At 46.9% G+C, this 27,024-nt stretch overlaps 1 protein-coding gene across 3 annotated transcripts; it reads right to left on the bottom strand.

Annotated features, from left to right (window-relative positions):
• Positions 1 to 619: 619 nt before the first annotated feature.
• Positions 620 to 26,683, bottom strand: LOC308461081 (BAR/IMD domain-containing adapter protein 2-like). 3 transcript variants are annotated; one of them, XM_080977690.1, is made up of 14 exons: positions 24,799 to 26,683; positions 19,375 to 19,450; positions 19,156 to 19,242; positions 16,225 to 16,286; positions 15,887 to 15,958; positions 14,230 to 14,367; positions 10,651 to 10,803; positions 9,917 to 10,111; positions 9,421 to 9,649; positions 8,569 to 8,770; positions 6,973 to 7,044; positions 5,972 to 6,137; positions 5,639 to 5,679; positions 620 to 4,967 (listed from the first exon to the last, which is right to left on the bottom strand). In XM_080977690.1, exons 2-14 carry the CDS (start codon positions 19,403 to 19,405, stop codon positions 4,895 to 4,897), a joined length of 1,521 nt encoding a protein of 506 aa, XP_080833816.1. In that variant the 5' UTR covers positions 19,406 to 19,450; positions 24,799 to 26,683; the 3' UTR covers positions 620 to 4,894. The 3 variants fall into 3 exon arrangements, with proteins under 3 accessions (XP_080833816.1, XP_080833815.1, XP_080833817.1); XM_080977689.1 differs by lacking the exon at positions 24,799 to 26,683 and adding an exon at positions 24,434 to 24,559; XM_080977691.1 differs by lacking the exons at positions 19,156 to 19,242; positions 19,375 to 19,450; positions 24,799 to 26,683 and adding an exon at positions 24,434 to 24,496.
• Positions 26,684 to 27,024: the final 341 nt, after the last annotated feature.

Here is a 27,024-nt window from a genome sequence, read left to right as displayed (position 1 = left end):
CACATCCTTAATGCTTGCGCAACATGCGCTGTGAGCCAGAGAAAGGCCGAACCTGGGCTACACTTCCTCTCTGACTTTTGGTAAGGGAAGGCCATGTCGGCTGGCCATTTCAAAAGTCACATTAGTCCTAGGCACACGTTAAAAGACTCTGCATGCTGCAGGGAGCTGGGGCCTATCGCAACGGTCTCTTGCTGCCTTTTCCCTGTGGTATGCACACAGTGGAATGCTTCCACTTTGCACACAGAAAGGCATGCTTCCACTTTGCACGTTGTGGGGTGGCTTGGTGGCTGTGCTCAAGCTTTGATTGTAGACAGTATCGGGTTCATCTCCAGGTAAAAGGATCGGACGGTAGGGAATGTGGAAGGACTTTTCTTGCCTGAGACCCTGGAGAGCTACTGCCAGACGGAATAGATAAAAACACAACTTCCTAAGTGAGCAAATGCAAAATTATTTTCTTCATTTATGCATTGCATTTAGCACATGCCTGCTAGAAACGGGACAATCTAAAATTCCCATTAATGAATTGTGCTTTTCACAATTTCCCCCTGCTACCCATGCATACCTTGACCGGCCCACCGTGAGATCTGGTTTCCAGAGAATGAGAAAACCGGAGCAGGAGTAGGTTTATATTAAACTTTATTAATATTAGAATTAGGAAGTATCAACACGGAGATATATACATAGCTAATGAGAGACTCCCCCACACGGCCACGGATAGCTGCACACCTCATGTGTCCCTATGTAATGATGCTTCTTATACACACACACACACACACACACACACACACACGCCCGATACCCCCAAATGGAACACATCATATCCTTTCCACACTTTGTTCAGGGCCATACCAAGCACTCAGCTATGTACACATGTACATATTTAGAGTGCATGTGTGCGCACACCAACACAGACTCATTAAATAAAAAGAGAAAGCTATTTATTGATGGGTATCTTGCTGTGAGGTACACTTGCTGAACTAATGGCCTTGTATTATCCTACCAAGAAGGGAGGAGATTTTTACTATCCAATGCGTCCCTAGATTTCTGATCTGATGCAGATGCAGCAAGAAGACTCCTTCTTTTCCCACCACTTAGGACAAAAAAAATCCGGTTTACTCAGCTGTTACACGCACATCAAGGTAAGCCACCACCTTGTAACTTAGTCACCAGCACTGACCCATTTTTGCCCTTGGAAATATGTCAACCGAACAAAGCAGTGGGACAGGATGGATTCTTTCCACTTGGGGGCCACAGAGCACACATAAGTTGGAATGGAATTCAGTTTGCTTTCCCCTCTAAAAGCAAACACCAGAACTCTGATTTTGTTTGAGTGTGTTACAATGAGTGCTCCTGCAAATCAAACGCTGCCATCTCTGTCATTCCTTCAAAGCAGAATGTCCCCAAATAAAAACTTCCACATCATTTCCATGCTCAGAATTTGAAAACTTTGATCTCAGGTATGAAATTCTGCAATTTGAATTCACACTACAGGCTTTCCAAGTAGAAATATCCAGAATGCAAACCCCCCCAGAACTGACTCTACAGAAACATGCAAAACAAGAAACACGCATACATAAAACCAACGTGGGGGTTGGGGTCATTTCTCTCTCGTGGAGGGGGTTCTGCCCCCCAACACAAAGCCTGCCACCGCTAAGATAAATCCTGGCTAAGCCCATGGCTGTGAGTAGGGTGAAATTAGGCATTTGCTGTTAATAAGGCACACTTCCCAGCTGCATAGGTTTTAGATAATGTATCACATTCCGCGATCAACAATCTGCTACAGAAAATTCTGCAGCTGGTTATTTCATAAAGGACATTTGCAATCGCATAGCCACACCAAAACCCCACATTTGATTCCTCTTCCCCCCCACCCCAAAAAAGCATTCTGTATTTGGCTGTCCATAGTACAATAAGTTGTTGTGCTGGGCAAACTGGTGACAGCTATCCTACTGGGAACCTCTGTCAAGGAGAGCAGCTTCAGACATTACATGGAAATGGAGGGCAGAGGGGACACACATTCACTTTTCACACTTCTGGTGCCACGTCCCAAGGAGGAACTGCAGCACCCCCCTTGCACATGTGGACTTCCCCAGCATCTGGCGAGCGCACATCTCATAGGAGATGAGCAAGTTTCAGCTTTGAATGACACGCCAGAAACATAAAAAGAAGGCACAAAATCAGTTAGCCTTCTTCATACCCTTCTGGTCAGCACCTGAAGCCACGTTCTCGTGGATACAATTTGGCCTTATCCAATGCATATGCCATTTCCCTAACCCTGTCCGAGCCAAACACTGGTCTTATATGCCAATTTTTGAAAATGTATCACACAGATGGGCAGCTACTTCTCTGTAGCTCATTTTGCTGACCTTGCCATTTTAACCACCCACTGTAAGTTTTAATACTGCCAGTTGCACCCACCCTGAATGTAAATCAACATCCGAGGACAACCAATATTGCAAAGTAAAGAAAACAAGGGGATGTGACAGAATGGCTGAGGAGGGGTCCTTGCCACCCCACACGGAACCCATTTACACAGCTGAAACATTTTATCTCCTGCGTTGACAAGCTCTGACCACACGTCCAAAGAGCCATGGTTCTTTCAACCCTTCCTGGCCCCTGTGGCAAAGGCCATTGTTTTGCTACGGAGTTGTGAACATCAACAGAGGTAACTACCCTGCATATTGCTTTCCTGATTGCTTATCCTGGGTCTGAAAGAGGGATGGGCCATAGACATTTCCAGAAACTGGGGGAGATGGAGGCAAGGTCAAGGCCTAGGACAAAGTGGCCAGGACAGGGAGTCTGCAATGGCACATCTTTGCCCATAGGGGGCAGCATGCCAGTCCTTAAAACGAGTGGCTTGCTGGTGTGGGGGCACTGCCTAGGAAATGGGACAACATGCCCTTTTCTCAAAAGAGAAATAACTGCTTCAGGCAAAATGTTTGCAGCTGAATTAGTCAGCTTGGGCTTTGACCAAAATGCCTGCATTTTGGTTCCCCAAGACATGTATATTGCTGCAGATTGTTTTCTTCTCCCAGCAACTGAAGTTAAGAAACATCCTCAATTATTTTAACATTTCCCAGCTGCCTTTCTCTAATTGGCTACCTCTCCCAAAAAACTAAGGAGTCCTGACTCCTGAGTTTTCTATCTACATCTTATTACATTACTGGTTCCCCCAAAATGTTGGGGGGATGACAAACTCTATTCTCGCAGATGGCCATATATCCTAGTGTGGTGATGTTATGGTTAAATCTGCTACACAAATCAATATAAATTACACAGTGAACACGTGAGGAAAACTGGTGGCCCAATGTTTCACGAAGGGGTATTGGGGAGATGGCAGGCGTTGTTTTTCTGTGAAAGTATTGCAACTTCTGGTTGAAGAGCAGTCAAAGCTCACTAGCCGTGTGATCCACTTCGGCGAGGTCTGTGGACTACCCAGCCGCCCACGGAGAATAGCTCAGCAACCACTGCACTTCCAGAAAACGCAGGAAACCCAGTTCCTCTTTAACACACCATGTTGCCCTGCACAGATTATAATGATGGGCTATTTGTCACATGCATATCATCACTCAGTAATGGCAAGTCTCAAACAGCCACTGTAGATCAAATGCCAACAGAGTTTTCATAGGGTCTGTAGTTATTGACTTGTCAGTGGAGACTGCTCATATATTCACCCTCAAGTAGCCAAGGGCTGCTACAAGTGGGTATGTTTACTGCCTGAAGAAGGCAGGAATTCATATGTATTAGTAGGCCAACGCATACCTAATATATTGCAGAAACAACTTTCATATCCCTTCCAATTCAATGCTTTTCAATGGAGTCAGTTCACACATTCAGCTGCCAAGTGATGTATAACCACACGTTTCGTAACTGACTGGTGTACGTTGTATGTTGAAAGTGAGAATCAGCCTTGAATTCAGCCTTTCCTAAATTCTGTTTGCAATGATCACCCATTGCTTCTCTCTCCCAAACTATTCTCCCCTTCTCAGTCCTGAAATCTCTAAATTCTATACTGCAGGGGTAGACCCGGGGAACTTCCTGCTAGTGGTCCCTCTGTGGGATGAGCTCACCATAGGCAGCCTTTTTAACCACAAGGGATATATCCCTTACATGATGTTTATTGCCATTAAGGGGCTAACATTTCGAAGGACCAAGCTATCACAACTGCAGCCATCAAAGGAGCCACCTGGGCAGCTGAACCCACACAAATTCCAGAGAAAGTGAGGCCAATTTAAGGCTCAAGGAAGTCAGGAATTCTTAAATCCCACTGCTTCTAATGAGATTTCACCATGCCTCACTCACTTTCAATCTGGTCTCAAATGCCTTACTTAGGAATACATACCACTGAAATGATGGGGCCTTACTTCAAAGTACAGGGGTGCAACTTGGATACAATTTTTTTTTTAAAAAAGGGAACTTTGCCACTGAGTTCCAAGGAACATTAATTGCATCCACACGCCCAGATCTAGTGACGCATCTTCCTTAAATAAATTTTGCAATGTGAGAAGTGGCTCCGAGTCCTCCTCTATCCCACCCTAGTTTTCTTCTCCTTCCATCTGACCTCCAGTCCCACATCCTCAATCTTTCTTCTGCCTCTGTTCCTCCAACCATTACACCTGTGCTTGCATCCTAGTGCCTTCTTCTGTCCTGTTCTCTGTCCTTCTGCTGTTGGCTTGTGTCCCCTGCAGGAAATCGCTGCCACCGAGAACAACATACAACAGTCCGTGCCCAGTGCTCTCATTGGCAACTAGAGGGGGTGATGAGGAGGCAGGCCTGGCCTGGCCTGTGGCGCCGACTCCAAGCCAGGAATGCTTTGTTAGGTAGGAAAGGCCACATGGTGGGGTCAAAAGAGGAAGTGGGTGCAGTGATCTGGCTCCACCAATCGCCACACCTCTCACTGGATGAGCGGAGCGGAGCGGTCGTTGGTCACCGTACGCTTCAGCTTGATGTGAGCAAATGGGTTGGTCCTGCAGTGGGAAAGGGTAAGTCAGAGAAAGGTAAGTGTCACCGTGGCAGCAAAGAAGCACCAGATCATGAAGGATGCTTTCTGAAGCTCTGGGTAGGGAGTTGTTACTCTCAGAACCACAGAACCACAGAATTGTAGAGCTGGAAGTGCAGAAACCTTTCACTCAGCGTGGGGCTCAAACCCACAACCTTGAGATTAAGCGTCTCCTAGGGGTTAGCTCAATATGGCAGCAAATGAGGTGACAGTGCAGAATACAGAGAACAGACAATGGGTGGGGAAACAACACTTTTTCATGCTATTCCATTTTAAAACAAAGAAGCTCACTTTGCAAATATAAGACTCACATTTCAGGGACAAAGGCTCTAGCCTGGCCTTTTGCCCACAGTGCTGGTTTCCTGTTTGCAAGATTTATTTATTTTTAAATGTACAGGAGCATTGAAAAGCTGTAGTTTTCCCACCTGTAACCTGAAGAAGGGAATCCATTCTACAACTTTACTCTCCTGAATGCGTCAACTAGGCCTGAATCACAAGGCACCCCAGAAGCTTTTGGGCATGGTGCCCTGTGCCCTCTGGGACTCTTAAGGCACTATATGCAAAATTATATCAGAATTGGGGCACTGGATGTCTCACAGGAAAAAAGACAGCTGTGGAAGCCACAGGAGGGTTTCTTACCTTGACGGGGAGCCACTTGGACTGCCAAATTCATTTGCTAGCTGGGAAGCAAAACGAGAAAGAATTGCATTCAGAGAATCCTTTCAGTTTAGGCAAAAGGCCCATAGACTCAGAGATCTAAACCCCAGAGCAGCAGACGAAGCCACAAAACGGTAAAAACTTAGCACTGCAGAATTTGCAACTTGAATTTTGAATTGTTTCTGCTAAGAAATGTTGCTTAGTGGCCTTTGACCACTGGGTGGCAGCACATCCATGTTAAGAGGACAGACGTGGCTAGGGCCCCTCTAGCGCTCTCCAGCTCCTTCTCCACACACAGCCACCCCGCAAACTCACCTGCGACAGGTCTGGGTTCAGCATGCTGTAAGGGCGCTGGCGGGATGCAGTGGCACGCGGTGAAGGCCCAAAGCGTGGCCCGTCGCCACCGTCGGGGCCAATGGGTGGAGAGCCGGCTCGGTCCAAATTTCCTGTGCTGCTACTGTTCATCTTGCTAAGTGGGAAGCTGCTCAGGAAAGGGAAAGGAGAAAGTTTTGTGCCAATTCATGCCAAATGACTTTTGCTTCCTAGATCTGATCCAGGATTTCCCCCTCTCTGTGCTTTTGAGGAAACCCTATAGCTTGGGCACCCAGCCCACCCTGCTTGATCCATCTATATCTTTACCTACATATATCTGGCAGTGGGAGAGGCAGGTGAGCCCAAAGCCCACTGCAGTAGAAGGATGGGAAACCCTATTCCCAACACCCTAGTGGTCCCGCGCCCTAAGGAAGTTAGATTGGCTTCAACCAGAGCCAGGGCCTTTTCAACTCTGGCTCCGGCCTGGTGGAACGCTCTGCCTCATGAGACCAGGGCCCTGCAGGATCTGATTTCTTGCCGCAGGGCCTGTAAGACAGAGTTGTTCCACCTGGCCTGTGGCTTGGAGCCAATTTGATTCCCTCCCTCTCTTTCTTTTTTCTTTTCCTTCTCCTCCTGCGATGAGGCTACATTTTAATATTTTAATGTTTCAATATTTTAATGTTGTATTTTAATTTTGTTTTTAAGTTGTAATCATTCAACTTGTTTTTATTATTGCTTGTAAGCCGCTCTGAGCCCGGCCTTGGCTGGGGAGGGCGGGGTATAAATTAATAATAATATTATTATTATTATTATTATTATTATTATTATTATTATTCCCACATAATCCCTTGCTGACTGGCAAGTATTAAAACATGAGCAGCTCCCGCAAAGGTCAGCTGCTGGAGACCCTTAAGGCAATCCGTCTCAAAGGGTCAAAGTGACCTGCCCCTCCACCACCAGCCAAATCTCCCTCTGAGGCACTGGGCCCCCCTCTCCCACCTTACCTGCTGAACGGTTTGTCAGACCCTTCGGCTGGGGGGAAGGGCCGGGTGTAGGAGAAAGGAAACCAGCCTTTCCTGTAAAAGGGGGAATGGGGAGGGAGAAACATGAGAAGCAGACATTTAAGACCAGAAAGGAAAAGGGCCAAAAACTGCTTCCTATTCTTTCTGCGTTTGAGGTGGGGCTTAATAAGGGTCAGTGCTAAGCACAAGAAGCGGCAGAAGCAGGCGTAGCCAAGGCAGAGAGGTTTGGGGAGATCACCTAGTGGGCTAAGAAACAGCAGCAGCTAGCAGCCCAGATGATCAGGGTTCTCAAGAAAGGGGAATGAGCTTGGTTTAGTCACAAAACCAAGAGGCTGATAGCCAGTGTTCTTTGCAGAGGAGTCACAACGGCCTCACCACCAGAGGCAGTATCCCTCTGAATGCCTCTTGCTGGGAACTGCAAGTGGGGAGAGGGCTGTGAGGTCCTGCTTTCCAAATTCCCGAAGGCACCTGGATGGCTGCTGTGAGAACAGGTTGCTGGACCAAATGGGCCATGCAATGTTCTTGAAGGACAGTGCCTCCTAGCTGGGGTTGCATCCAGCCAAGAGTAGACCCACTAAAATTAATGAACCTAAATTGGTCATGTTAACGAGTCTACTCTGAGTAGGACTCCCAGACCCTTATGCAAGGGAACATAAAGGTAAAGGTACCCCTGACCATTAAGTCCAGTTGCGAACGACTCTGGGGTTGTGGCACTCATCTCGCTTTATTGGCCGAGGGAGCCAGCGTTTGTCCGCAGACAGCTTCTGGGTCATGTGGCCAGCAGGACTAAGCTGCTTCTGGCGAACCAGAGCAGCACACGGAAACACCGTTTACCTTCCCGCTAGAGCAGTACCTATTTATCTGCTTGCACTTGACATGCTTTCAAACTGCTAGGTGGGCAGGAGCAGGGACCGAGCAACGGGAGCTCACCCCATCGCGGGGATTCGAACTGCCAACCTTCTGATCAGCAACCCCTAGGTTCTGTGGTTTAGACCACAGCGCCACCCGCGTTCCCCAAGGGAACATAGGAAGCTGCTTAACACTGAGTCAGGCCATTGGTCCATCTAGCTCAGTACTGTCTACACTGACTGGCAGCTGCTGCTCATGGTTCCAGGCAGAGGTCTCTTCCAGCCCCACGTGAAGCTGATCCTGGGACCTTCTGCATGCAGAGCAGATGCTCTGCCACTGAGCTACAGCCCTTCACCTCAAGGGAGCTGAGTCGAGCGGTTGCTGGCTGTATAGTCCACGGAAATCTTTCTAGTCCAGTATCCCTTATTGTGGCTGGAAGTAGCTCCCCAAGGTCTCAGACGGAGGTCTTTCGCATCACCTGCTCCATAAAATGTCAGAGACTGAACCTGGGACCTTCAGCTACTATTGCCCTACAGATCTTATCCAAGCTGAACAGGCCTCCCTCTCTCCCTCCCCCTGCAGAGGTTGCAAGAGAATCCTCATACCTGGTCCCTGCAAACTGCACACATGACCTGGACCCACACAGGTAAGGGTAAATTCCCACCCATCCAACAGGGAAAGCCTACCAGTTGTGTTTGTATGGGGCAGAAGGGGGAGGATCTTGCTTACATTTTGGTTGCCTCATTTTCCCCATAATGCCAGCCATCCCGTGCCTCGGTCACTAATAAAAGAATGATGTCTCCCTCTTGGAAGTTGAGCAGGGTGCTGTTCTCTCCTGCCGCATGTGAGAATATCGCCTGGACCCTCCGCCGTTCAGAACGTGGAGGCAGGACCGACAGAGGATTGATGCGGGGCAGGGTTTTGTTCTCTACTGTGAGGAGATGGGAACAGAATTGGGATAGGGAAAAGGCAGTAATATTAGTGGCTCTCTCTGTACATATGTATATATACTTCTAAGACTGGAAGAGCTGTATACAGTATATAGTTTAGTGTCTGGAGACAATAAACACTTTGTTACTTTGAACTGTATGAGAGAGGAGTTTTCCCCTTAACTGGAGACTCTGGAAGAGGCTGTCTGATGGGAGCAGGAAATCTCTGAAGACTCTGCTAGGGCTCCACATCCTCTGCCGATGAATCACACAGCTGGAGGTGTGGCAAGCTACCAACTGACTTCTACAAGTCACCAACAGTTCTTACAATCAGTGCTCAAAAGGTTTTATGGCTTCTCTTTAAGTTCTGCATCTCATGCTCCATCCTGGCTAGTTCCCAAATGGTGCAATGGTGAAAAAGTGGCCTCGTGCAACTCCAATATCGTTGTTGTTGTTTTAAGGGAATGGGCAGAATTTGTTCTGTCCTGACACTGCACAATCTGGAGTTCTGACGAGGATTCAACAGAAACATGACTGATCAGATGGCATAAATTACACAGTGGAAGTCCCATTCCATTCATCCCGGTTTTGAACCGGTGCTGGCTAAACAAGGAAGATGGGCTGCAGGTCAAAACCAACCTGGGGCACTTACCTAGCGTTGCCAGGCGGGTCTCCATTGACATTTTGCGTGGCATTGGCAGGGTACAGGAATAGCTGTCGGCGGTCTTGGTCTGTGGAGGGGCCTGAGTGGTTTGTGTGGGTGGCAGACCTGATGTGATGGTGAGGGGTTCGGTGACCGGCGGGTGCCCCAAGTCCCGAGATCCCCGCCCACGGTGTGAGTCGCCATTTGGTAACGGCATCACCTCCTGGACTGAGGCACGCTGTGGGGGATTGGTGGGGGGAGAAGGGAAGAGAGAAAGCAAAGAACAGATAGGGCATTATACAGGTGAACCCCGATGCATCCTATTGCCCCACCTCCCTGCCGCACAGAGAACTTATAACCTTTGGGCGAGTGTGGTCCTTCTTCATAGTTGGCTAAAGTGTCACATTAGTAGTTTGGGAGCTGCCATTTGAATCCTGGCAGTAAAGAGGGAGGTTGGGGCCTCCAGGATGAGCGGCCTATTCACCAGTCCACCCCATGGACTCACGTGGTTTGGCCCCAGCTCTGAGAGCTCTTCCAGGACCTTGGAGCCAGGGAGGGCATCATTGGCTGGTATGGGAGTCCCACCAGAGAGGTTATTGGCCGTGAGCTTGACCAGGGCTAGGGCCCGCTCTGGTAAGCGGGTGGGTTGAGTGCACGATGTCTGCCAGATGGGCAACTTGGCTGCCAGCAGCTCCCGTACCTGCAAAGGGATGAAAAGAAGGTCCATGTTGCTTGTTTTTGCTTTTTTTTTAGCCAACCGGCTTCCAGCCTGTCCCTCTTAAGCTACTAGTGGTTGTCTTTTAGCTCCAGACTGCAGGAAGTTGTGCTGAGTTCTCTCTCTCCCCCCCCCCCCCCAATTCCCAGATTTCACCTAGACTTGGCTGTACAGGAGCAGACAGCATAGTTTTTTTGGGGGGGGGGCAATAATTAGCTGACCTTCCAACAGCTGTGTGGCAGCTGTTTACTGGGAGGGAGAGGGACAAGTTGGCAGGGAGGCTGGCACAGTCCAAAGCACTGGCAGTTCTATTATTCTAATATTCTCTAACCACAACATCACCCTGGCTCAGAATGATAAATTCCGCGCCAGTGGCAAATTCTGCAGTGCAGTCGCGGAATCGCAGAATGCAAATGGCCCTTCCCGATTCCCTGATTCGCTCTCCTGAAGCCTACATTGGGGAGAGGGAAAGTGAAACAGGGGCTTCTAATACCTCCTTCTGTGGTGGAGAGGGCACAGCTCACCTTAGTGTGGTAGTTGCTGAAGTGTTTGGAGACTGCACACTGGCGGTCCACCAGAAACGAGTACCGGCGCCTCTCCTCCGTCAGGGCCGCCTTGTAGCCTTCAGCCACGAACCGATCCAGTTCGCTCTGTTTGGTGCTCATGATCTCCACATACTAAGGCAAAAACCACCATGAGAAGGGAAGGAACCATCATGTTGTAATCTGAGGCCCAACTGCTTCACAGCCAGGCCTGCATAGCAGCGCCGTACACTATTTAGTCTCTCCTATATTACGTAGCACACTTCGTTTAATTTCATAAATGTATATCCCACCACCCTTTTGACGGAAATCATTCAATAAAATGGATGTTTAAAACTGAGGTGATTTCTTTAGGAAGCCAAAAAGTGGAGAGGGGAAGGAGGTGAAACGTATAACATCATACTTGAAGCAAAATCGTTTTCTTATTATACTTTGTGGAAACATGTTTTGACATGTCGCCTTCTTCAGGAGCGAGTGCAAGAGATGTCAACAATGATTATTAAACTGACGATAATAACCTTGCATAAAAAAACACACTTTGCCTCAAAATCATACCAAACCAGGTATATTTAACTTCCATTCTCTCTCTAAAAAAAGAAAAAGTGAAAAAGAACTAGTGTAGAGGAGAATTCTGAATACATTCTGTCTATGTCTTCTAGTCTCTAAACTCTTTGGTTAGACTGAGTAATAAAACAGAGAAACTTAACCAGCAACAGTAAGGGCCAAATCAGGCACGACACCACTCACGCAATTAGCAATTTCATGATTTCTTTTTTTTTAATAATAAAATAGCAGCAAAGGAGTCTCATTTCCAATTGAGACCACAGCAGAAGAGGCTTCCCACACCCATCTCTCTTGCTTCCTCTCCTTCTAAGCAGCCAGTACTAATACAGATCACACCCCACATGCCTGCTATTTACTTTTTAAAAACAGAACGAAATGTGTGGTTGTTCATTGGACGCGTGGTGCTATGTCGAGTTTACCCTTAACAGCACAATCTGTGCATGTTCACCTGGAAGTAAGTCTGACTGTTCGACAGGTCTCACTCCCAAGCACATTTAGGATTGTAGCCGGAAACACTTCCAAGTATTTTACTCAGTACTCTTTTCACGCATTGCTGTTATCATCTCTCCTGGTGCCCTTGAAGAATGCAACAAGTCAAAACATGTTTGGGGAGTATCACATCGTATAATAAAAATTCTTTTCACTTCAAGCATCATTTTGTGGTTTCATCCCCGCCTTCCTCCTGCCTCTTTCTCGTTGGCTTTTTGACCTTTTGATCCTCTGGGCTGTTCCCTCCCCTCTCCCCTGTTCAAGGTAATTTCTTCCCTACTCTTTGAAATGTTGCCTGTGGGGTGAGATAAAACACCCTGTTATTTTATATTCTATATCAGACATTTACCCAATGCAGTTTTTCCCTGGCTCGTGGCTGGAACTGCTGTTCAGCGTTTAGAAAACTGCACAGCTCACAGAGAGATATTATTACAATCAACAGATACATTAGCGTTCAAATGTACTCCTGTTCGCATGCACTAGGGAAAAACATTAGGCACCGTTTTGTTTTGTTTGCGCCGCTCACTCTCCTAGCAAAGGACAACTCCATCGCCTCAGGGCAGTTTCTAGAATCCTTTGGCACCTTGTTCTGGATTAATTAATGCGGAGTAATTGCCACTGCCTAATTCCACTCTCACACAACCACCTGTGTGAATTAGGATCTGAGCTCTATCCATAAGCAAGCATAGAGAGATGATTGTGGGGAGAAGTCAGTACTTCGTTACAATTTCAGCCCAATTGTGAGTACAAAAGGATGGCAAAAGTGCTCTGAAACAACTAATCTAATTTTAGGAAACATAGGGCTTGTACTGATTTTATATCCTGGGAAGCTAAGGGCAGGGGGCAGTCTTATAGGATCCAGGAGCTGAAGGGTTATCTCCATACCCCATTCCCTACCAGCCCCCTCCTTGCGGCCTCTAGCCTGAGCAGGCCTTGATCCTGAAGTAATGGTTGCCGTGGCAACAAGGTTGACAAAAGGGGCCTTTCCGGAGCCAAATGCTGCTGCTAGGATTCACAGGATGGGGGTAGGTGGCGGATGGTAGATAGGGGAGACAGGGCACCAGACCAAATTTGAGTCAGAGAGCGAGGAAGACGGGTGACATCTGAATCAAGGCGGGCGCACCCTTTCTGCAGTGTTCTCCATGCACAGGACTCCATCCCCTCGCAGAGAAGCTGTGCCCGACCTTTCAGGTTTGTTGTGTAAGTGTGTACCGACTGTGCATGTGAAGGTGGGTGTGCAAAAGCAGCACACTGCACTTGCACATGCATTCTGAACAAGCAGGGTGTTTGTGTAAGGCTCTGGGTACAGGGTGTGCATGCGTAAAGGACATGGCATGTATGATTTGCACACGTATGCGCTTACGGGTGTGCGCACAATGATGTACTGTATATACACGGGTCTGGCGGAGAGACTGTGTACATTTCTCTTTGTATTACTGTCAACAACCCAGGTACCACCTCTGTAGAGATTACCTCTCCAGGCACTAAACAGCCAAAGAATGTTAAACCCTTTTAAAGACATAAACTTCTTAGTGACCCCAATCCCAGCACCCAGATGGCATCTGTATGGAGTAGCCAGGTCTTGAGTGTAACCTGCCCCATTGAAAAACTTTAGAAAGCTGAACTCCCAAACAACAATATTACTACACCTTTTTGCATTCAGATCTGTATTTTTTCATTTACACAAACAGAACTTCCCAATATTATACATTTTCAAAATTTTGAAACACAACACATACCAGCAAGGTTGTTCTGTTGTGTACCATTTTTTCTGTAACCTATCTGTTGCTGCTATTGTTGCTGCTGTTGTTGTTGCTGTTGTTGTTGTTGTTGTTGTTGTTGTTGTTGTTGTTGTTGTTGTTATTATTATTATTATTATTATTATTATTATTATTATTATTAGAAATGTAGCTGAAGGCTAAAATTGTAATTTTTTAATCTCATCCCTTTTGTGAGAATTGACCATTTTGGCCTTGCAGGGCTACGCAAACACCTTAAAAGCTCAGCCCAGAATTGAGGTAAGTCAAAACTAAAAACACCATTCTCTTCAGAACTTCATGGGCTTTAATATGGTATGTCACGAGACAGACTGACTTTAAATTTTAAAGTTACAAGATTGATTTTAATTTTTTTAAAGTGAGTGATGTGCAAGGTTGTGGGTTCAATCCCAGGCATCCTAGACTGCAGGACAGGGGAAAAGACCACTGCTTGAACAGCTGCTTCCAGCCAAGGTAGATGGTAGATGGGCTAGGGAGGTCATTTGTCTACCTCAGCATAAGGTAGCTTCACTTGTTATCTTATATCTTGTAAATAAGCTCACTGAGCTTGAGGAGAGAGAGAGAGACATGAGGCTGTTCTGTCTCCTGCCCAGATAGCCTGACCTGGAATTCCACATATCCGCTTCTGGCAGGATGTGACACTGTTCCCAGAGGGAGCAAGCAACATTCCCATTGTTCTCTTAAGCACTTCCCTTTATGGAATCCCTCCCTTCTCTGCTGCCAATCTTACCTGCACCTCGCGATCCCCATATTTCTGTGGGTTTTTGCTATTCTGGCACTTCTTGCGCAGTTTTTTCAGCTCCGTCTGACACTTTTCAATGGACTCTGCTTTGGAACGGTGCTCGCCTTGGTATTTCTTCAGGGTGGCCTAGGGGAGGGAGGGCAGGCACCAGACAGTACATAGCCAGGTCAGCCTTGAAGGAACAGGATCCTTCCCGCTTCTCTGAGCCTCATTCCACATATAAATACACAGAGCAGCTCAACAGACGGGCTGTTGAGCTTTTATTCCTTTCCGATGAACAAGTAGATCAGGGGTGGGGAATCTTTTCTCAGTCTGAGGGCCACCTTTCCGCACCAGGGGGCCGCATGCTAGGGGCGGGCAGGGCCAGAGGCAAAAATGGACAGCATTGAATGTCTTATCTCTTATCTATATACGATAGGCTACAGTTTCAGTCACACAAGGCTTTTACACATGCTCACACCTCTCTATCCAGGCAAGCAAGAGGCATTGTCTCAGTTACTGGAGGATGGGATGGAGCAGGGTCAGAATTCAGAGCTCTGAGGAGAGGTTGTGGCATAGGGAGAATCCCAGGGGCCAAACAAAGAGCCCCAGAGGGCCGCATTCAACCTGAGCCAGAGGTTCCCCAACCCTGGACAGATGCATGTTGACAGAATGGAAAATACCTCAGGTCACACCCTTCTCAAATCAATACGACATACTGAATGGATTATTGCTTTCCCTGAGGGACAACAGCTGGGCTTGGGCCAAACTGGGTCTGTCCTAAGAGAAATCTTGGACCTGGCAGAAACAATGCTGACAATGGAGCCTTGTTTCTTCACAGCCAGTCTTAAGAGCTGAGCTGCACATCTTCACCTTGGGCAAGAGTGGGGAACTTGTGGCCACCCACAAGTTCCCTGACTGATGGCCACGCTAGGTGAGGCTGATGGGAGTTGTAGTTCAACCACATCCGGAGGGCTACAAGTTCCCCGCCCCAGACCTAGAGGGCTCTCAAGAGAGTGCCTAGCCCTCAAGCTTTTCCACACGAATAGCAAGGCCTCGTTTGGGCCTTGTCGTTGGCTAGCAAGAAGCAAGAAGTGAAGGCCTGTGAAGAAGTGCTGACCACCGTCTCCTTTGCTGTCTCGCAGACTCTGACTATCCCTCAGTCTCATCTTCCTCAGGGAATTATTGTGAGATAAAGACAAGATGAAAGAAACATCACAACCCATGCTTAGCTGAATAAATTCCTGCCTCAATGGCACTCTCTTCTGTGGGTAAATCAGATACCTTCCTAAATGGCCAACTATAAGAAATGGAAATGTATATAAACAGAGATGGAACCAGTGTTTAATCTATGAATAAAACAAATGCAAGGCACATGCCTTCCTGGAAGCCATACTATGACACTATTTGACCTGGAGATTCCAGGAATGTTGTGACAGGCTCTGTGGCGAGGGAAAGTCATTCTGCACGTGCTCAGGGGTACTTTTCTTCATCATTATTTTAGACATTCGGGGCATAGATAGATTCTGATACTGAACCCTAGCAAAGATTAAGCTTCGGATAAGATATTGCACAAGAAGTGATGGGCGGATGAATACACATGACAACAGACAGACAAACTTGAAATGGCAGAAGAGGAGGGTTCAGATATTAATCTTTCTCTCACCATCAGATACTTGATATCCAGTTCCAGTTTGTGTTCTAGCTGGGATAACAGCTCCGAGTGGAAAAGCTTCAGCTGGGACCAGGTGACAGAGAAGCAGGAAAGGAGAGGGTGAGAGTCAGGAAGACGAAGGCCAGTACCACCCCCTCCCGCCCATAGATTGGAGGTCCCAAGAATGGCTTTTGGACATGACAAGATACCAGGATAGGTGGGCCTGCGGTCCTGATTGGAGGCAGCAAAGGAGAGGAGGGGAAGAGGGCAGAGGTCTAAATAGGCCCATCAGTCTGATCCAGGCAGGCCTGATGCCAGGCTAAATGGGCCCATCACATACAGATACTCACCGTTTCTTCCAGCTGCACTTGGATCTGACGGTGGACCTCAGCCATTTGGAACAACGTGTCACCTGTAGGTCAAGGTGATTGGAGGCTTAATATACCCCAGACATTCCCTGGTCTATGAAAAGGTCCTTTGTCCCCTGGACTCTGCCTGTCCCTGGATAATCTCCTTTCGGGTTAATTCCTTTCCTAGGAGTTGACCAAGGAACTCCAACCAGCTTTTAACTGGAACCAAAATGTCGATGGCAGGGATTCGTGGAAGGAGGTCTTCAACTCGGTACATACACACAAACCTGAGCACCGCTTGGCAGCTTCTGCTTTGGAGGTGCATTGTGCAATTCATACACCTGGCACAGAGATTAGATCAGTGTGACGCAGCACACATCTAGATGGGAGCGCCCCCTCCAAAAGAAAGTGCGATCTAGCATAGGGGCAGTTCATAGCCCTATTGCCTAAATAGCTAAAAGTGACAAAAAGATGTTTTAAAAAAGAAAAGCAAACATGTATCCTGCCTATTGGCTGCAGGAGCCCTCAAAAAAAGTTTACAGCATTGCCAATCACAACTATCTTCTGTATACATAATAATCTAAGGCTGTTGTCATGCTCTGTAGTTGGGGCAGCCATGTTAGCTCCAGCATGAAACAGTGCTGGTGACAGGGGCTTAACCGAGGGGGGAGAGGTGCTTCACATAAGAGTTCAGCAAGCTGTTTTGTGAAGCCACCCCCCCCCGTTAAATGGGGTTGAATGGATGAAGGCAAGGCACCCCATCCTTTAAATGGGGGTGAAGGTTGGGACGAGCTGTGAGGGGATACGTGAAAGGGGGGGTGAGGTACAAAGGGAGGTGGTTTGGCCAGGGAAGCAAGAAGGTATACAACAAAATCACAAGATACAGAAGACGTAAGAGGGGAAAAAACCTGCCAGCCTCTCAAAAAAAGCCATTCCACAGCATAACCTGGCCCCAAACCATTTAGACAGAAAAAAATGTGTCTGAACTATATTTGAGGTTTTACATTTTAAAAAACCCATCTAAAGGTGGCATTACAGTTAGGGCTGCAAGGCAGGAGGAACCATCAACAGATTTATAACCAGGATACACATGCAGCAGAATGTGGGCTGTACCATTTCAGGCTGCAGGTATGGATGGCATGTTTGAATGCTCAGCTACATGAAAACTGCCCAATAAATAGTAAACAGGACGAAAGGGAATGGGCAGGACTCTAGAATCTCTTATACCATACAGCATATTATGTGTAATTTACAACTTGCAGGGAGTTGTGTTCACATGGGGCAGTGTTCAAAACCGGCATCCCTACCTCTCCTGTGAAGTGGTACAGCCCACCCTAACACCACAGTTTTCTTGCTACCTCCCTCTGCTGCATGGTGGAGTTGATTAATGATAGGGGCCCATTTTAATCAATCGGGCCATGACTTAAGGGCACCCTTGTTTATGCTGGAGTCTATTTTGGTTCTGGTGTTGCAACAGGGAATTGAAAAGAGGAAATATTAAAGATTGCCTTTGCTTCTAACAATGAGCAGTAGCTTTTGTTTGTGAAATCGTACCTTATCTCGTATTTCCTTCAACATCTCAAGAAAGGGCCTGCCGCAGTTTTATTTACATGTAATTGATGGATCGTTTGACAGAACCACTAAAAAATCTTTAGCCGCTTGGCAGCCCTATCTACAGCGGAGACTAGTACAAAACAGCTACTGCTAAAAACTACAAGGCCCCACAGCCGACGAGCTTAAAGACTGGTTTACACCGTCAGCAGAGCCAAGCAGTAACAATCTCCTCAGGCATGTGCAGTTTTAGGCTACGAGAAGCAGGGCTGAACACCAACCTGGATGGATTTGAAAGAGAATTAGACAAATTGATGGGAGATAAGGCTCTACTGGCCACAATGGCTATGTTCGGCCTCCACTGTCAAGGACAGTGTGCTGATGGACTGAGAGTGTTGCTGTTGCACTCAGGTCTGGCTTGTGGGCTTCCCAATGGGGAATCTGCTTGGCCACTGTGAGAACAGGTTGCTGGACTAGATGGGCCACTGGCCCAATCGAGAAGACTCTTCTTATGGGTGGGTCTTGAATGCTTGCTAGTGAAACAAAACAAAACCCTTCATGCAGAAAAATAGGTTGGCAGGGAGAAACTGAGGCCAGATTCTCCTCCCTGCCATGCCATTCAAACATACAAGGTTTCTTTTTTAATTAAGGAAGGATTCAAGCATGCAAACACACAAAACACCCTCGCCTTCATCCTGAAACGGCCCAGCCCAAAGGAAACTTTACCAATTGGTTTTGCTGAATGTGCAAACTGGCTCAACGTCTCGGTTCGCACAGAAGCAGAGATGTGGGGTCTCTGCTCTCTTGAGGCGTCATCCCTTGATGATTCCACGATGCTTGAAGGGCAGAATTCCATGGAGTCACCAGGAACACATGGAATGCCGTCCTATTTGCCACCAATAGTCCAGATATGGGGTATGTACATGATGAGACAAGTGCAAGTGGTATCCTCATTGGAAGCGGTTCGGCAGGTGGAGCAGAGCTGCAACTCAAGCCTCCCAGAAGATATTCCACAGCCAATTACGGAAAGCTGAAAGGGTTCAGGAGTGGCTCTGCTGGTGCCCCTGCACTGCACTGACCTCCTTGCAGCTTCACCCCTCCCTTCTCCCTCCTGGTAAGTGGCAGTGACTTGTTTGCTGGTACGCCAGTGTTGCAGCTCTGCTCCGTCCAACAAACCACTTGCAACATGAGTGACCAATACTATGTGGTTCCAAACAGAGACTAGATGCTGTGGGTTTGCTGGGGTTATGCCAACTCCAGATTTGCTAACACCTTTTTGCAAGCACAAATATGTGCGCAAGAGTGCTCTAGAGAGAGTTCAGTAGTAGGAAATAAGTCTCTTCCCTAGAGAGGGGGCCACAGGTCGTATCAAAAACCTACCTAACTCCTTGGATCCTTGGCTGTCGCTGGCCAACTCGCCGAGCTTCACTAAGGCATCAAAATAACCCTTGGCGGCCACTGTAACTCCTGCAAGGGGTGGAGGGATGGACCATTGAATCATAAACTCTCAACACAAAAGCTGCAGAGACCTTTCCCCTTTAAGGAACACCAACTCTGACCTGGCCTGAGGTCAAGGGCTGGACTGGGGCATTCCATTACCTGAGAGTGCTTTCTGATAGTTCTTTCCCATAGTAACAAAATTCCTTAGACTGGGGTTGAATTGGTCCAGAATCGCCTGGATACAAGGGAGAAGAAAACAAACAAATAATGCAAATCCTTCTGGCATGATTCAGACAAAGTTTAGGCACTAACTTCCCACAGAAAGGCTGAGGCGTGTGCTTCATTTCCTCGCTGAAATCCACAGGAATTAGAAGGACATAAGTGATTGGTTCGTCTCCTTGGCATCACAATTCTCTCCGTATTATCAGGAGAGAGGACTTCCTTGCAAAACAAGATGAATCACGAGTGCTTAGAAGAGACACACACTATTATTATTATTATTATTATTTATTAAATTTGTAATAAATGTACTTGATAGAGAAACTGATGGGCAAGTTGGTGAAGAAGAGTCTGAATTCTGTATGGTCTGATTTTAAATTGTATTTGATGTTAACCTATATTTTTCTTACAGTTGGAAAACTACTTTGTATAACTTAATGAAACTTTGGACTTTGAAGAAGCATGAACTCAGGATGAAAGGGAGAAATGAGCTAAGAGGAAGGCACGTTTGGCAAATCCTCACCGTGATCAACTCCTACCTGGAAGCTTATGTCCCCACTGTGGAAGGACATGTGGATCCAGAATTGGCCTCCACAGCCACATACGAACACACTGTTAAGACCATATTCATGGAAGCCAATCTTACTCAGCTACAAGTGATTGCCAAAGAAGAAGAAAAGTGGTCTAAAAATCTTACAAATGAAAAAAAAAAAGACATACTTTGGGAGAAGATATATAAACTTCACAAGGAAGGGGAGAATTATATGCGGTGGCCTGCAGGGAGTTGAATATGACAGAGGATACCTGGGAAATAATACACAGACCTGGTTTACATGTCATAGTAAAACAAAACAAACCATGGTTTAGTGTGAACCTGCAGGCTCTGGGAAAGTAGATCGGGGTTGTTTTGTTCCTCCCCAGGCATTCTGAAGCTGCACTGACCTAAGCCCATCATTATGCTTAGTGTATTGTCTGGAACTGGGCTTGTGATTTCAATCTCCCCCAGACCAATCACAAGCTGTAACTAAGGTTTGTCCTTTATGGCTTGTTGTTTGTCCAGGAGAGCTTAACCATAACCCCTGATGTGGAGGACAGACTAAGATAAACCACAACTTAACTCAGCATAACACTGAGTAACGAGAGAGGAGCAATGTTGCCATGGAGTACTCATGCTAAACCATGGCTTGACTTAGTATGACATGTGAACCAGGCCACAGGTAGATGAGAAGTCTAGGAATGGATAAAGTGAGTAGCTAGGTCAAATAGCTTAGTTATCCATGTTTTCCTCTAAGGGGTTCAACTGAGTATATATATATCCCTATATTTCTCAAAGCAACCCTATGAGGTGGGTCCAGAAGTGCTGACTGACCCATGGCAACCCAACTGCAGTCTAGCAAGCTAACCACCACAATGGCTTGATCAAGAATGAGCAGAAGCCCTAAACTTTACTAAAATGTCCACATCTATAAAATTAAAATTAACATAATTTCTGCATGAAAAATAAAACAATCAAAACTCTACAGATTTTCTTATGACCTATATTTTGTATGTTACATTGATATGCAAAAGTCAATTCATATATTTGGGAATCGAGAAATAATTGTTGATAAGGACTGTGACATTTTATTCATTTCATTTTAATGAAGGAATTGGTTTTAATGTAGTTGTTTTTTTTTACAGGGATGCATTAGGAAAATTTACAGTTCTCCCTGACTCATGTGTGCTGCTTGGTAGCTACTGGTCGGGAAGCTATTTATCTTGTTTTGACTCCGATCAAGAGTGCCCAAGGGGGGTGGGAACAGAGAGAGGGAGGGAGGATTATCTGGACAGACAGGAATGTGTGGGAGGATGGAAAGACAGACAGGAACTGGATGAAGGGAGCAGATGATGGACAGAGGGAGAGGAGAAGGGATGTCTTGTGGAATGGAGTTGGCCTGGCCTAAACATTCACCAGAAATAAGTGGTGAAAAAGGGTCAGCTTTGGTCACAGAGTGTCTATACCTCTCCCTACCCCCTATCATTTGGGGCTGTGATAGAGGGCGCCAGACCTGAGAGAGCTGCCCTGGTGCTACCAAGTACTTTTTCCCTTCTGGATATAGGAAATCAGGTCTGGTCTGCATCTAGGGTTAGTTGTTGGACCCAAGCTTGCCTGTGGACTTTGGGAAGGTGCTCAGTCCCACTGATCCCTGACACTAGACCTGTGGTAGAATGAGGCATTATAATCATTTAAAGGGACGCGGGTGGCGCTGTGGTCTAAACCACTGAGCCTTGGGCTTGCCAATCAGAAGGTTGGCGGTTTGAATCCCCGCGACGGGGTGAGCTCCCATTGCTCGGTCCCTGCTCCTGCCAACCTAGCAGTTCGAAAGCACGTCAAAGTGCAAGTAGATAAATAGGTACCACTCCAGCGGGAAGGTAAACGGCGTTTCCATGTGCTGCTCTGGTTCACCAGAAGTGGCTTAGTCATGCTGGCCATATGACCTGGAAAAACTGTCTGTGGACAAACGTTGGCTCCCTCGGCCAGTAAAGCGAGATGAGCACCACAACCCCAGAGTCGTTTGTGACTAGACTTAACTGTCAGCGGTCTTTTAGCTTTTAATCATTTAAAACTGCACGTGTCTCCCCTGGCCCTCATATGAAAGTTCTCTGCAAGTAAAAATCTAGCACAGTGAGGAGGATGTTAGCCAGCCCACTTCTTTTGATGCTATTTTTCTACCTACAGATTAAAAATCCCTTTCCTGTAGTCAGATGCTGAATAGTCTCTTCTGCCACCTTATTCTCACCTGATTCTTTTGCTGTTGCTTCATCACAAAAAGGCATTTTCATGCATGATGTGAAAAAGGGCATTTTGATTTCCTGTAATAATATACAGGTGAACACCACAATCACATTCTGCCTTTTCTTCCATTTTCTGTTCTAAATTTACAATATTCATATGTCCTCCTCATTAGCATGATAAGCTAATGATATGATCTTTTAGCCTAGCAGACGCAAAAATGCCTTCAACAACTTATTGCAGAGTAATGGTTAGAGTAATCAACTGAGCAGATCCAGGCCCAAACTCCTACTCAGCCATGAAGCCCATGAGTCAAGTCCCTATCTTTCAGTCTAACCTCATCTCAACAAGTTGTTGTGACCATCAAATGAAGGATCGTCCTGAGCTCCTCTGAGGAAATGTGAACTAAAAATGTAATAAAAAATTAGAATAAGTGGGCACTGCAACAAAATGTTAGGAATATGCAGTCCATTTCATTCTCCCTTACCACTTTGGCTTTCCATTCCACAACAATGAATTCTGCCTTGACTGAGCATGCTCAGTCCTCATTTGGTTTTTTGGAGGGGAAGGAGCTCCTCATTTTCAGGTCTCTACCCTAAATATTATTTTATGCTCCTGCAAACCTTGGGATTCTCCTAAGCCTGCTGATACCTCTTGCTCATGGGTGGTACCATTTTGGCTACATAACCAACGACACTCACAGCCCAGACATCGGAGGGAATAACAGCACTGGTTAGTACAATGTTCTCCACACACCCAAGGAAAACTGCTCTGAAGACCCAGATTTCAGACAACACAAGCGCCACTCCTGCCCCCACCTTCCCAGCCCCAAGGAGACAATGGCCCCTTCTCGGCATCTGCTTTAACAGCTGTCAGATGTGTCTCTGCTGAGCGAAGACAGCAAAGAAAGCACAGGAACCCCGGCCTATGTGCGTGCTTCCTCCCCGGATAAGAAGAGAATATCCCATCCAGTTGGAGTCAAGATGTTTAGGCAACACATCTCGGGGGAGCGGAAAGGGTTAAGTGTTCCCTCCTCCTGGCCAAGTACATTGAGGCTGGGATTTGGCATGGGATTTGCTTCATTTCCATATGGGAGAAGAAAACACACAGAAAGAGCAAAAGCTTCCAGCTCCATCTGAACTTAACCAGAAAAGCGGATAACCACAGATTTCATTGAAAGCAGGGAGCCCAGGTCAGAATCTGGCCCCACATCCTTAGCAAAGTGTCTCTTTCCAAGGAAGCGAGCAAAACAAGAACACTTTATTAGCGGTACTATTTCTATTACCATTGACGAACTTCCCCCCAAGTTTTTTCCATCCACATGTCCAAATGCACAGCTGAGTTTCTAATAAAACAGTGGGACCGAATGATAATAATAATAATAATAATAATAATAATAATAATAATAATAATAAAGTTTTCTGTAGCCACATTTCTCCTGCAAATAACAGAACAGGTCCGTTATCTGAGCAAAACTTTTTTTTTTAAAGTTCACACAACTTCTCCATCTTAATTTGGGTTTGTCTGGCTCCCCCCCCCCCAATTTACTAGAGGGAAGGGGGAACTTCCCAGACCTGGACGTTATTATTAATGTTGCGCTACCTTCAAATCCAGGGCATTTCTCTGCATTCAAAAGGTGGGGTGGGGGGCGCGGGGGACAGCAGGGGTGGGGTGCACAAAGTGTGTGTGTTTGTGGAAATGTGGGCTTGGGGGGTGGCTTGTTGGAACAACTCTGCCCCACTGGCCTCTCCTCCCTTTCCCCTGTCCCTTCCTTTTCCGAGGCTCTGTTTTTCCAAAAAGATTTTGGGAGGTGAACAAAAGGCTGGTTAAGAACAGCCAGAAAGGAAAAAAGAAAGGGGGGAAAGGGGGGGTTGGAAGGGGATTTTTTGTGTGTGGCGGTGCTGGAAAGGGGTAGTGTGCGATGGGGTGTGGATGGCAGGAGTGGGGCGGAGGAAAAGAAGGACAGAAACACAAATCAGGGACGGAGGGGGGCAGAGTGGGGGGGAAGGAGCGGTGGAGGGGAGAGAGATGAAGGGGAGCCAAAGGGAGAGGCGGAGGGGGGGGGGGAGAGAAAGGAAGAACAGGAGGAATAAACAGGGGAGAGGGCTGGCTGAGAAATGGACGGGGGCTGGATCTGGGAAGAGAGGGTCAAGGGAAAGAATGGAGAGAGAAAGAGGGAATGAGGAAGGGATGAGGAGAAGGATAGAAAGTGTCCCGCTCACTCACCCTATAGACGTTCTCCGTGAGCCGGTTTACCTCCTCCGAGCGGGACATGATGCCGGGGCAGTGAGCGCCGTGGGGCCTGGACGGGGCGTGTTAGAAAGGGGGTGGGGTTGTGTCCCCCCCCCCCGTGGGGGCCTGAGGGGTGGGTCTTAAAATGAGGGGAAGCAGGAGGGGATTGGGAGCCGGATCAGCTGGGAAGGAAAAGGCTGGGAGAGCAGCGCCAGAAATCAAACGGGATCCTTAGCAGGCGGACCACACAGATAGATAGATAGATAGATAGATACAGCGTGTTAGTGTCAGGCTCATATACACGGCCATTTTTATCTTATTTTTTAATAGTACACAGGGTGCTGGAGGTATATACATACTGTTGCCAAATGTTGGAGAATTGAATCCCCAGCATCTGAAAAGCGCCGTTTGTTTTGGGTGGAGGGAGGTTTACGTTGAAATCGCTAGTAGGGAATTTTTTTATCTCCCCGTCTGGAGTCATTTTCAGTGTTTCCCATTTAGGGAATGCTGTTGGATTTTAAGGTTATCAGGAAATAAACGCCCAGGTGTGAAAAAATATGAAAGTTAGCAAGTTAGTCACGGTGATCGTCGTCTTAAATTTTTAAGATTTTGTAAGCTTTTCTCAAGGCTACAAAAGCAAAATTCAGTGTTTGAAACCCACACACGATGTCCGAAGTCTGAAAAGTTAATTTTAGCTGTGTTCAGGATGACGAGGCTAAACGATATTTATTAGGAAGATCAAATGAAGAAGTTGGTATTTTATCTGCATAAATTTAAAGAGGAGGAAAAAAGTGTCCCAAAAGCAGGAAAAAACTTCCTTAGATTAATATGGTTGTGTATGTAGAATTGCAGCAGGGATCATCTTCCTTGTTTTGATTATTCCTTATTTTCTCTCACACAGAACTCAAGGCTGCTGACGTTTTCGAAAGAGCTTCTATTAAAAATAATAATTGAAAATGTGGAAATCTCCTGGCTTGATTAATCAGGAACCCTTTTTACAATCAATCCAAACATTGTGAAGATATTCATCTTCCTGTCTAAACCGGGGGTGGGGAATCTTTTTCAGCCAAAGGCTGTGTTTCCTCCTCACAGGCAAACATGCAAAGGACACATTCCAGCGATGGGTGGGGCCTTACATATAAAGTGACTAATAAATTTAATCATCGTAGTACAACAGTAGTAAAAAAAATCCTACGTGGTTATAGACGTGCCTCCCTTCACACTTGGTATGTACAAGTGGTAAAACTTGCACACAAGAAAATCTGCTGTGCAGTGTAAACAAACTTTCAAAGTCTGCAAAGCAGCATTTGAACTCTGATCTTGAAGGTTCAAGTCTAGGAAATAGATATCATTGACCAGTATAGGTTGGCTGGAGAATACATGAGATGTAACACAGAGGGAGATTCCAAAAATGGTCTCCGACAGCAATGGATTTGGAAGTTGGGCATAAGCGGCCCTGGCAGAGCTTGGCAGGAGGTTTGGCTATGCCTGCTATTGTTGCTTTCCAGGGCTGGCAGGATTCCCAGCCACGCAATGCCAGCTCTGGGCGAATCGTTTTTCCCATGGGACACTGTCCAGGCCCCCTGTAGTGAAAGTCCAGGACCTAGGACTTGCCTGCCAATCCTGTATCTCTACCGCAGTGTGTCCTGATAAGATGGGTGCATCTTGGTTTCACGCTGCCCCCTGCTGGCTGTCTCTGGCACTTGGAGCTGGCAAGGGAAAGCAAAAGGGTTAGGAAAACAGGCTAGGCCTACTGCAGAACTTGAGGTCTTGATCTGGGCCTGGTAGGGTGAGCCATGGAACATGTTTGTAGCACCCCAATTCCAATACCAGGGATCACTGCCTGAGCTGCCCCTGCCACACCTTGCTGAGGGCTGCAGTCTGCTTGCTATAATCCTGCCTGCACAGTGGTGCCCTCAGGGTAGGATTTGGGGCAGACGTCCAAGGCCTCACTTAGCAGGAGAAGGAAGAGCCCCAAATGCAGCAGGGCCAGGTAACCATGTTTTGAAGTACAGTGGTACCTTGGGTTAAGTACTTAATTCGTTCCGGAGGTCCGTACTTAACCTGAAGCTGTTCTTAACCTGAAGCACCACTTTAGCTAAGGGGCCTCCCGCTGCCACCGCGCCACCGGAGCACAATTTCTGTTCTCATCCTGAAGCAAAGTTCTTAACCTGAGGTACTATTTCTGGGTTAGCAGAGTATGTAACCTGAAGTGTATGTAACCTGAAGCGTATGTAACCTGAAGCGTATGTAACCCAAGGTACCACTGTAAGTGAAGAAATGCACATTACCATCTAAAGAATCCAACCACATGACCATTAAGCCCAGAGTCCTGAAATCGTGTTGTAGCACGGGCAGCGACAGCACAGGGGTGGTTCCCTCAGGTGCAAAATTGTTAGGGGCGCACAATTTCAACACCCGGTGCTGCTCAATACAGCTGCACACTTCCGTTGAAAATCCAGAAATGTGTCTGGAAAATCGGGGCACTTGGAGGGTATGGTGGTTTCCAGCACCTGGTGTTCGGAAACTTACTGCCCCACAGAGCAGAGCTTCCCAGACTTTTACACTGGTGACACACTTTTTTT

The sequence above is a fragment of the Podarcis pityusensis genome, assembly GCF_964106645.2.
Source record: "Podarcis pityusensis genome assembly, chromosome: 13".
Taxonomy (NCBI): Eukaryota; Metazoa; Chordata; class Lepidosauria; order Squamata; family Lacertidae; genus Podarcis; species Podarcis pityusensis.
This window is presented reverse-complemented; position numbering and strand designations above follow the sequence as displayed.